The following is a 10,824-nucleotide window of genomic DNA, read 5'->3' as shown; positions in this document are numbered from 1 at the left end:
GTTAGGAAATGGTGGGCGCCCTCCAGGTTCGCAGACACCAGTGTGGGGCTGGCCTTGCAGAGCCAGGCCCTTTCAGAGCCCTCTCGGGCCTGCCACGCTGACTCCGGACACAGAACTTGCCAAAGCAGGGCTCACACTCAGAAGCTGGCTAAGCCGAGGTACAGGCAGGAAGTTCCCGAGGGTTCGCAGAGCAGTGGTTGGGCTCCGGGAGCGTCTGGGGGGTAGCTGAGCTGCCCACCGCGTGGTGATGGAGTTTCCTCTGTGTTCTGCCCTCTCCAGTGTGGGGCTGCTTTCCAGGAGGACGACGTCATCGTGCTCAACGGCACCAAGGAGGACGTGGAAACGCTGAAGAGGAGGATGGAGGAGAGGAGGCTGAGGGCGAAGCTGGGGAAGGTAACAGAGCCCTGGGGTCCACCCCCACCCCCAGAGTCTTCAGGTGCTGCCAGCTGCCTCTGCCGTGGGGCCAGTGGCAAGCCCCCGAACTGCCCTGCTTTGGGGCGTGCAGTGATTGAGGCGCTTTTACAACCTTGAAGGGCCTGGGCTCACTGTGTGGGGCACAGCGGTTCTGCCCTCCTTCACTCAGCTGCTTCATCCGTGACGTGGGGCTAGCGACAGCACCTGCATGGGGCGGGCATGCTCAGGAGGGTCACCAAGCTCGTGCCCGCTTGCAGCCCAGGGCGGGGGGGGCAGCCACCACCTCTGGGCTGTGCTGACTTTACGTCCGGGGTGTATAAAACTTGTACAGTAGAAGTGAACAGCACATCTGGAGAGCCTGTGCTGCCCAGGTCTGAATGTCCTGGGGAGTCCCCTGGAGATCTGCGGGGGCCTGGGAGCCTGCGATCCCCACCCACCGCTGAGGCACCTCAGGTAGTGAGGGGCTGAGCAGCCTCCCCATGACTGGGAGCCGCCCCCAGCCTTCCTGAGCCCTGGCCGGGGCCTCTAGGTATGAGGGCTGCCTCGGCTCTCCGGGAGGGAGGCCAGTGCCGCAGACTCCCGGCTGCGACCAAAGCTCTGCGTGGACTCGGGACGGGAAGGCTTTGTTTTGTGGCCCTGGGTCTAAATCGCACTCCATAAGCAGTGGATTCATTGCCTCCTGTTCTGGCATAATGACCAGGCTCAAAACAGTTTTATCAGCTAAGAAGTCGTTCTGTGTGCCATACATTCTGGATCCAGCAGCAAATTTCATTATTTTTTAAGTATTTACAGACGATCCCTATCTTTTGTGACAGCAAGTTTTTCATTCTTTAAAAAAAAAATAAGTTATAGGGCGCCTGGGTGGCTCAGTCATTAAGCGTCTGCCTTCGGCTCAGGTCATGGTCCCAGGGTCCTGGGATCGAGTCCCACATCAGGCTCCCTGCTCGGTGGGAAGCCTGCTTCTCCCTCTCCTACTCCCCCTGCTTGTGTTCCCTTTCTCTCTGTGTATCTCTCTGTCAAATAAATAAAATATTTTTTAAAAAAAAGGGGCACCTGGCTGGCTCAGTCCGTAGAGCACGTGACTCTAGATCTCAGGGTTGTGAGCTCCAGCCCCACATTGGGTGTAGAGATTGTTAAAAATAATAAATTTTAAAAATTAATCATAATTTTAATTTATAAAATTAAAAATTAGCAAAAAAGTTTAGGTTCAGGGTAAATGTGGGAGAAATTCTGTGTTTAGAACTAAGGCAGAGGAATGATTGAAGTAGTAGAAAATGCGTTTCAGTGTCCTGAGGACATAAAGTTGTGGGGGAAAATAGCCTCCCTCTGTGTGGCATGCATTTACCAGTGATGTAATAATTAAAGATTTTTCAGAGTTGTTTTTTTTTTTAATCATCATAGAGGAAAGAGCAGGACCCTATCCCCCTGGAATGTAAGTGCACTCATTCTCTGTTCATTTTCTAAATGTGATTTTGTTATCATATGAGCAAAAAAGAAGAAAGCTTGAGATGTTTTTGACAGTTATCAAAAAGGATCTGCTTGTTCTTCTTTGCTGTCAGTTGTTTTTAAAAAGCACGAAAAGGGAAAAAATCTGTTTCTGAGGAAGCTCCTGGTGTTTGTATGGTCATTAACGGCGCCCCCGTGGTGAGTTGTCTCCGGTCCCAGAGTTCCTGCCAAGGTGTTCACAGCCTAGCGGGGCCCGCACACCCCTCTCCGCAAAATGCTCCCTGCGGCTTCTGGGAATGCCTCTTAGATACTGCTACCAGGATACCAGAATATTTCCCAAAAACACTCTCAGCCGAAGATAGGACATAGCATTTCCTCTCTAAGTTCTTGCTGCTCTTGCTTTTTATAGAACCTCAGCTATGAATGAAAGGCTTCAAAATCCACAGTTGTCTTTTTTTGAGGACTAGGTATCATCCTCACGGATTTGAATATGTGCCTTGCATGTGTGAAACAAACAGGAAGTTTTTACATTGTGTACAAGCATTGTAGGTCACTCTGCATGTCTGTATTACACGTTCAAGGCCAGTGCCTGAGGAAGGTCTGTTCGCCACCTGTTCCAGTGACGGCAGCCTTCCGAAATGATTAGGCCGTGTGTCTTTAGCGCCACCTTTGGGATAGTTAGGAAAGTGGCATGTTAAAGTAAACTCACCGAATAAACATCCTTCTGTTTGTGCTTTCTCTGACTGAATCCCTTCTAACACAGCTGTGAGATTTTAGAATGGTTAGTTTCATTTCTTAAATTTTTGCTGACCAGTGTAATTATTATGAGTGACAGAATTCTAGTGCTTAAAAATCCAGAGTTTAGGAGAATTGGCTAAAGTGTCCTTCAGCATAGTGTCAGGTCTTGTTTTATTTTTTCTTACTAACCTCTACACCCAACGTGGGGCTCAAACCTATGACGCCACGATCAGGAGCTGCACGCGCTTCGACTAAGCCAGCCAGGTGTCCCTAGCCTCAAGTCTTTATAGTTAGTAAACTAACATCAGAGCAGTTTGACAACTCTGAACAAGAGTGACTGGACTGGGTTGGGTTCAGCACATTTTTTGCTGGCTGGGCTGCAGGTGCCCACCTATACTTCGTTACTTGTTTAACAGCTCTTTTGTGTACGGAAGTCACTGGTAACATGGTTATCACTGAAATCTGGTGTCTTCATTTAAGAGTTTTGAGAATGTGGTTTTTGGAATATAAATAGAGAAACCAGGCAGATCTCTTTAGGTATATTTCTGACTGAGGCAGAAGTGTGTTAACTGGAAACACACACCAAGGTCTCAGGACTCCTGCGGTCTCAGAGTCTGCTCCAGAATGAGCACCTACCTTGTATGAACTGCATCGGCCTGTCGGCAGGGCTCCCGGGACAGCGGCAGCCACACTTAGACTGAAATAGAGTTCAAGCACGTCTCCAGTTTGCTCTTTCTTTTTACAGAAAGCAAAGAAACCCAAGGCGGCAGAGTCTGTCTCAAAGCCAGGTGTCAGTGAAGGTAAGGCACTAAAAGAGGTCCTTATTTTAGCAAAAATAAGGCTGTGGAGCCGTTTCTTTCAAAAGTTCATGCTTTTGCTTTGTTTTTTGTTTGGCTTACCTTTTTTTTTTTTTTTAACAGAATCTCCAGGGCCATCAAAAATTAAGACAGGGAAGCCTGAAGAAACCAGCCTTGATTCTAGAGAGAAGAAAGCCAGCTCAGCTCCCAAAAGTGCAGGTGGGTCCTACTGAGGCAACAGGGAGCTCTTTAGAGGGCTGGTAAACCAGGTGGTGATATCACGGTTTTATCAGAGTGCATTCGAAAGCTCAGGCTCATCCTAAGTCATGTTTCTAAGTCGTTCATTGAGCTCTCTTGGAGGCTAAGAAACAGTCGCTCTACCCCAAAGCCTGGTTGAAGGAGTCTGGGCATAGATGCTAATTGTTTTTTTACTGAGAGCGCATTTGGTGCCAGAATACCCAGGCTGCACAGGGAGCTGGACTCAGATTTACTGCAGAGACTGGTTAGTGTCTGAGGCTTGGGGCATTGGGCGGGAACGTCCCAGAGGGCTGTTTGACACATAGCCCAGAATTCACTGCATTTCTCCTCACTACCCTTAACTCAAAGGAAAGATTGATTTCACAAAAAGGAAACACAGATTTATTATTAGGTAAAATAAGGTGTAACCTTGTGTTGTGAGTGGCACCCACAGTGGTTAATGGATTCCAGTCCCCACCCTACACGGAGTGGCCACCTGGCCTGGGGTAGGTGACCCGGCCTCCTGGTACTTCTGTTCCTGCCCCTGTGAGACAGGCTGATAGCACCCCTCATGAGGATGATCTGATCTCCAGCATTCACAGGGCTCGGACCAGAGTGGAGAATATAGCAAACAGTTACTGGTGTGGTTTTCAATGATAGACTTAAATGTAGTAGCTTCATCTGTTTTTAGGAGTTGGCAGTTGAGAGGATGTACTTTGACATTTATCCCAAGAAAGGAAGAGGAAAATTCCTGCTGTTAACAGACTTTTTTTCCTTTTTAAGAATGTGAAATTTGGAGTGATCTGTAGGCCCAACCTTAAAGTATTTGGCTTCTCATTCTTCCAGCAGCAAATGGGAGCTCTTCTGGAAAAGTCGGGAAGCCTCTGTGTGGAACCACAAAGAGGTCCATTGCCGAAAGCGAAGAATCGGAAGCTTACAAGTCCCTCTTCACGACTCACAGCTCCGCCAAGCGCTCCAAGGAGGAGTCCGCCCACTGGGTCACCCACACGTCCTACTGTTTCTGAAGCCGCGCAGGCGCTGTCCGGTTTCCATGCGGCGGGTGGCGTGGGCGTTACTGCGCCCTGTTCTCTGCTAGCTCCCCCTTTGCGCCGAGCTATAAAGTCCCCCCGAACCTCGGAGCTGGTGTGGTCGCTCGTGCTTGTGAGGCGCCTGGGTTCCCGCGGTGACGTGCTGGCCCTGCCCGCCCCCTCCTGCAGGCTCGTGCCCTCCCCACGGCCCCGGAACATGCGTTGGCTGCACTTTTTATGCTTGAGATAAAGACTCCAGATTCCTTGGGGTGTGTGGTTGGCCCATTTTGCCTAAAATTCTAATGATTTTGCTGCCGACAGTGGAACAGGCCAAGCGAAATTGTACTTTAGAAAGTGAGCTTTACAAGCACTCCGCCTGCATGTCTGTTTGCCGGCAGCCTCTGTGCCCTCTGAGCAGAGCTTGCCGGTCGAGTATTTAGGGAGGGTCTTTCTTTTATCACTTTCAAGACGAGAGCCTTTTAGTTGGGCACCTGAGGGTTTGGTATAAAAATAAAGCAAGTCCGCCTTTTCTCTCATCTGTCTGTATTTTTCTCTCTTCCATAATGTTTTAGTAAGAAAACTACGGCCTCTCCATGCATGATGATCAGAGTGTTTCCACGAAGTGAGTTCCCTTCTCTCTCAGATGATGAAGGGAATTCTGTGTACAGTCAGTCTCTCTTACCTGTGCTGACATCAGGCATTGAAACGTCCCATGGGACGGCTGATTCAGAGCTGAGAATACCCCATGTCAGCATGGCTTTCTGGAGGCAGTTGTACTCCGGACGGGACTGGCTGGTTTCCATCAGCGCGCAGGAAACGGAGCCGGGGAGGGAGGCTGGAGGCCTGGGCGGGAGCACTGGGTCCCCATGTCCTGTCTCCGAGGGCTGGGAAGCTCGGCCCCTAGGTGTCTCTGTTTTGAACAGAGCAGCATTTTAATCAGAATTCTATTCACCTCAGTCAATTTTTGTTGTGGACTTTTCCAGAACAAAGCTGAATTGCCCATTTTCTTTTCCTGAACATCTCTTTAATTTTAATTTTATTTTTTTAAGATTTTATTTTTTTGAGAGAGAGCATGAGCAGGTGGAGAGGCAGATGGAGAGGGAGAAGCAGGCTCCCCGCTGAGCAGGGAGCCCGATGTGGGGCTTGATCTCAGGACCCCAGGATCATGACCTGAGCTGAAGGCAGATGCTTAACTGCCACCCAGGCGTCCCTCCTTACCCATTTCCTATATAGCCCGGTTAAACCATTTCCTAGTTGTTGCATCTTTTATATCAACAGCCATTATTTCTGCCAACTTCGATTTCCCTAATTTTAACCTTAATTTTATTCTGCAGTGATTATTTTGACTGTCTCCAGTTTTTCCCTGTGACCTGTCACAGGGTCCCCAGCCTTAAAACTTGAGTTCAGCCTGCCTGCTTCCCCTCAAGGTCACCTCCAACTCTGCCTGTCACCCCCTCCCCACCCGCCCCCTTCCAGCAGCCAGGCCAGAGCCTCAGCCCCTCAGCCCCAGCTTCTGGCCTCTGCCTACGCCTTCCCCGCCCAGAGCCGCGCTGCCCCTGGAGGAGAGCGTGCTGTGGAGACTCCTTCCAGCCTTTCGTGTCCAGCAAGGCATCGAGTCCTCAGAGGCCCGAGGAGCGGCACTTGTCCTCGAGGTGGGGAACAGTCTGCCCGTGTCGCCCCGGGCCTGGCAGGGTGCCTGGGACACAGGAGAAGGAGAGCAAGGCAGTGACGGCTCAGAGCTGCTGCCGTGTTGAGGGCTCACCCGAAGAGCAGCAGAGCCCTTGGTGGGCTTCATCTCCTGGGACTCAGCGACCCACAGAGAGGGGCTGTGACCACCTCCCTTCCCGCAGCACTGCACACGCGCTTCCAGCTCGGGTCAGGTCAGGGCGTCGCACCATCTCCCGCCAATACTGGCCCGGTGGGGGAGTCCGTGGAAGCTGTGCAAGGCTTCCACGCGGGATGCAAGGAGCGCCCACAAGCTCCCTGCCTCCTGTGCCCGCCCCACAGGGCCCGAGCCGCTCTGCTAGCCGGGCGGGACCCGGGCAGGGCCCGGGCGGGCAGGGGCTCCCAGGCGCAGGCTGTTTCACGGTCTTGTATTTCCGAGAAATAGAATTGAAGCCTCCCCACGAGGAACTGAGATCGCCACGCCACACCAGGAACCTGTTCTTGCCTTTTCACCCAGAGAGCATTCTGGCTCAAAGATCTTCCCGCTTCTTCCCTGCTTTTCCACTCGTCCTCCTGTTGAAAAGTGCTTTCAGACTTTTGAACACAATATAAACCAAAACAGTGTGATTCCTATCGTGGAATCTATGTCAACATCTTCAAATAACAAAAATCAGGTGGGATGAAATTTCCTGAGCATTCCCGTTGTGTGGGGTCATCACGTACGGGAAGTCTGCGCGCCCCTCACTGCATCACGCCCTAACCGCCACATTTAGAGCACTGTTTGGGGCGGTGACTTCACATACAGGGTACACGTAGACATGGGACCACCCCAAAATACTCTGCAGCCGTAGCTGGGCAACAGGGGCGACTGTCCCACAAGAGCCACGTCAGGCTGCTCAGGGAGCCAAGACCGAGTCTCGGTTCCAAGGATGAGCCCCCGAGGGTCACCGGGCACCCCCTCCAGACACCGGCCAGCCGCGTCCCGAAGGAGCAGCTACAAAGGAGCCCCTCTCGAGGAATGGATTTACTTAACTGCCTACTTTCTAATCAGCCCTTTGGATTTGCATCCCTGCAAGGCCCACGCAGACCGCCTCCTGCAGGAAGGCCCCCGCCTCCCCAGGAGCTGCACACCTGTAGGAGCTGTCTTCCCGGGGTTCCAAGTAGTCCTACAGAACTTCTTGCTCAATGCCCAGAGCTCAACACGGTTCGAGGCACAGGGAGGGTTCCCAGCAGATCCTTGATGATAGCAGAATGTTTCATTCCTAGGGACTAAGTCTGTCAATTAGATGACATGGGGGAACAGGTGCAAGCCGCCTTGTGTTCTTGGATTCTTTCGGTTTCGTGTCATTTTAAAAACTGATGGTTTCGGGGGCGCCTGGGTGGCTCGGTCGTTAAGCGTCTGCCTTCGGCTCAGGTCGTGATCCCACGGTCCTGGGATCGAGCCCCACATCGGGCTCCCTGCTCCGCGGGAAGCCTGCTTCTCCCTCTCCCACTCCCCCTGCTTGTGTTCCCTCTCTCGCTGTGTCTCTCTCTCTGTCAAATAAATAAAATGTTTTTAAAAAATAAAAACTGATGGTTTCAAACACACTGGGCAGTGAGCCCTGGCTTTACTCCCGACATTGGCTTCGGTTGTCCTACAGGCTGGGCCCTTCTCCCTCGGGTCTTCACACACATGCAGATCTCAGCACCCGCCTTTTACCCAACCACCTCCTCATCACCCCTCAAACGACCCGAATGTCTTTTGGGAAAACCTCCCCGAATAACCTAACCTAGAGTCGTCCCCTCGTTCTATTCCCTTAAAGTACTCTGTTCTTACCACAATTTTAATGAAGTAATTTGTACCCTTACTTAGCACAGGCACTACACACTCTGGGACGATCAGCGAGGAGGTGGGAGGCGAGAGGGAGTGGGGGGACTGAGGAGAACACGGCCACCTAGAGGGCCTATTTGGCCCCAGCAGAGAACATCCCAGTGTGATCAGATTGTCCCTATTTTCAAAGGAAGCCAAAAATCTTGGTTTTAAAAGTCAAGTCCCTCCCAACGTCTAAATATTGGCAAATAAGCATGTTCAGGAACAAGGCAGGCCAAACCAAACACACCAGTGGCTCCTAGTCCGTGGCCTCTGGTTTCATCTCTCTCCCACCCGGCTCTCAGTCCTGCAGGGACGTGTGCCGGGTCCACCCTGCTCACCATCATGTCTGGATTCAACAGGCGAGAAACAGAAATAGGTGATGGCTTCTCCCGGTAGAGCCCTGGGGTCAGAGAGAATGTTCTGGCAGGGAGCTGGCGTCCCACGGTGCCCGTCCTCCCGCTCTCACTGCCCGCTGGACATTTCTCCACCTCCCTTTGAGCCTTGCTCCCCGGCGACCACCATGGGCCTCCTTATCCTCTGGCTGGAAGTCATCACAATGGGCTCTGTGACATCACCAACGGCCCGGCCCCAGGCACCCAGTCTCCAGGTGCGCAGGCAAACAGACCCACCATGAGCAACTTCGTCCCCCATCTCTGCTCACCATGCGGACGCTAACATGGTTCTTGTTCTTGCCTCTGTGCCTCTCCTGCGGCTACGCCTTTATGTTTTCTCCTCTGAGAGAGAAAGTCAAAGAACCCCAGGGGAAGGTGCCTTGCGGAGGGCACTTTCGGATCAGGCAGAATCTCCCAGAGCACGCCCAAGGCTGGCTTGGGAGCAAATGGCTCTGGCTTTTTTTTGTTGTTGTACTGTATGTGATACTGAAGTTTCGAGGAGATAGTGAGAAGAGTAAGGTAAGGATGGCTCCGTTTCTTACCCCGCACTGGTTCGTTCCGTCTCAGACGTGTCAGGCCCGGAGAGACGATGTTCTCATACTTATAGGCGGGGCCATTCGGTAGAACGAAGTAGGATGCGAGGCACCTACCCCGTGGTCCTGCGACACGCGGGCACATTCATTTCCTGACGTGTCCTTGGGGAAGACAACGGCCCCCAGACCCTCAGGGGTCAGGGCTAACGGTTGAAGATGACCTTCCGCCGATCAGCTAAAGAAAAGCTTGGTTTGATATTTATCCTATTAAATGAGTTTTTTCCTAATGAAGGAGAGATTCGAGAACTTGGTGTGTCTCAGGTCAAAATTACTCACAGAGACAGATTCACTGCTCCTGATTCTTAATTTCCCTAGAAGAAATTCTTTATTTCTTGTTGTTGTTGTTGTTGTTTTAAAATTCTTTATTTCTTACAAGTTGCCGAACCGAATGGAAATGGTATCATTATCCCAGGTAAAGGAAAAGACCTGTTGTGAAGGGATAAATGTATAAAGAAGTAGCACCTCCTCCCTGAAGTGGCTGAACAAGCGACAGACGGGGAAAGGGAGAGAAATACAGCATGTACTCTGCTAGAAGGCCCCAACACTTCATGACGCTGTGTCCAAACTGATAGAGCAGGGGTTGGCAAACCTTTTCTGGAAAGGAGCAGATAGTAGCTACTTTCAGCTTTGCAACACATACAGTCTCTGTTGCAACGACTCGACTCTGCTGTTTTAGCATGAAAGCAGCCTTATGTAATGCACAAATAAATGAGCAAGGCTGTGTTCCAATAAAACTTTATTTATAAAAACAACTGGTGGGCCAGACTGGGCCATAGTTTGCCAATCCCTGGACTAGAGTGCAATGCTAGAACCATCTTTTCTTAGGGGAGCCCGACTCTCTTGGAACTGTGTCAAAACCAGCAAAGGCAACGATATTATTCACCCTGAATATCTTTCTTGACAGGAGCAGAATCCTGCCCTTCGAGGCTGTTCATTTCGCTCTCCACTAAAGAAAAATCAAAATGCTTCCCCCAACAAAGACTATGCGTTCAATACCTTAACCCAACTGGAGAGGGACCTTGTGAAATTCGTGTCCAAGGTGCGGAATCTGAAAATCGCCATGGCAACTCGCAGTAACCTCAAGCTTCAGAACATGGAGGGACCTGCAGGCCCACACAATATTACCATCTATGAAATATGGGGCGAAGAAGACTCTGAATGAATGGATTTGTGTGTCAGAGTAGGAGAGACAAAGTTGAGTGTTGACAAACCATATGCAAACCAATAAAACTATTCTGAAGAAAAAGAATTCTCGAAGTTGACACCTTTTTTTTTCTTTTCTTTTCTTTTTCTCTTTTTTTAAACTGGAAGAAAAAATAAATGTGAGGCCAGTAACCACAGCAGTTAGTCTTTTGTTTTTGCCTTCCTCACCTCCCCTAGACCAGTGAGTGTTGAGAAGAGCACAGACTAGCAACATCGTAGTGGAGGCAACCTTCTTGGCTATGGCGCCTGGGGCCTCTGGAGGACAATTAGGCTTAGGAAATTTGGGATAAGATGTGGATACCATTTTCATTGTAGTTATTTTTGTAGTAGCTATTTGTGCAAAAGGTGGAACCAATTTTTATATTTATAATTTATTACAAAGGCCAACTTTAATTATAGGTTTAAAAGAAAATGATTGAATTAAGAGTGTGTGTGTGTGTGCATGCATGCGTATGTCAG

The 10,824-nt window shown here is 50.5% G+C and overlaps 2 protein-coding genes across 2 annotated transcripts; both read left to right on the top strand.

Annotated features, from left to right (window-relative positions):
• The first annotated feature begins 50 nt into the window (after window positions 1–50).
• Window positions 51–5,196, top strand: LOC102741466 (replication termination factor 2-like). The gene is made up of 4 exons (XM_081810896.1): window positions 51–393; window positions 3,344–3,398; window positions 3,519–3,614; window positions 4,479–5,196. The coding sequence occupies exons 1-4, from the start codon at window positions 358–360 to the stop codon at window positions 4,655–4,657; spliced, it is 366 nt and encodes a 121-aa protein (XP_081667022.1). The 5' UTR covers window positions 51–357; the 3' UTR covers window positions 4,658–5,196.
• Window positions 5,197–5,407: 211 nt separating this feature from the next.
• Window positions 5,408–10,397, top strand: LOC102742804 (protein FAM209). The gene is made up of 2 exons (XM_006740653.3): window positions 5,408–9,088; window positions 10,067–10,397. The coding sequence occupies exons 1-2, from the start codon at window positions 8,840–8,842 to the stop codon at window positions 10,322–10,324; spliced, it is 507 nt and encodes a 168-aa protein (XP_006740716.2). The 5' UTR covers window positions 5,408–8,839; the 3' UTR covers window positions 10,325–10,397.
• The last annotated feature ends 427 nt before the right edge of the window (window positions 10,398–10,824 follow it).

Source organism: Leptonychotes weddellii, unplaced genomic scaffold (assembly GCF_054177405.1).
Source record: "Leptonychotes weddellii isolate Sample4059 unplaced genomic scaffold, ASM5417740v2 HiC_scaffold_4218, whole genome shotgun sequence".
Lineage (NCBI taxonomy): Eukaryota > Metazoa > Chordata > Mammalia > Carnivora > Phocidae > Leptonychotes > Leptonychotes weddellii.
This window is presented reverse-complemented; position numbering and strand designations above follow the sequence as displayed.

Coding starts and splice junctions, on each gene's coding strand:
- LOC102741466 (XM_081810896.1), top strand. CDS start 358: ATGGAGGAGAGGAGGCTGAGGGCGAAGCTGGGGAAG. Junction 394..3,343: donor TGAGGGCGAAGCTGGGGAAG/GTAACAGAGCCC, acceptor TTCTTTTTACAG/AAAGCAAAGAAACCCAAGGC. Junction 3,399..3,518: donor AAAGCCAGGTGTCAGTGAAG/GTAAGGCACTAA, acceptor TTTTTTTAACAG/AATCTCCAGGGCCATCAAAA.
- LOC102742804 (XM_006740653.3), top strand. CDS start 8,840: ATGCGGACGCTAACATGGTTCTTGTTCTTGCCTCTGTGCCTCTCCTGC. Junction 9,089..10,066: donor GAGATAGTGAGAAGAGTAAG/GTAAGGATGGCT, acceptor CTTTCTTGACAG/GAGCAGAATCCTGCCCTTCG.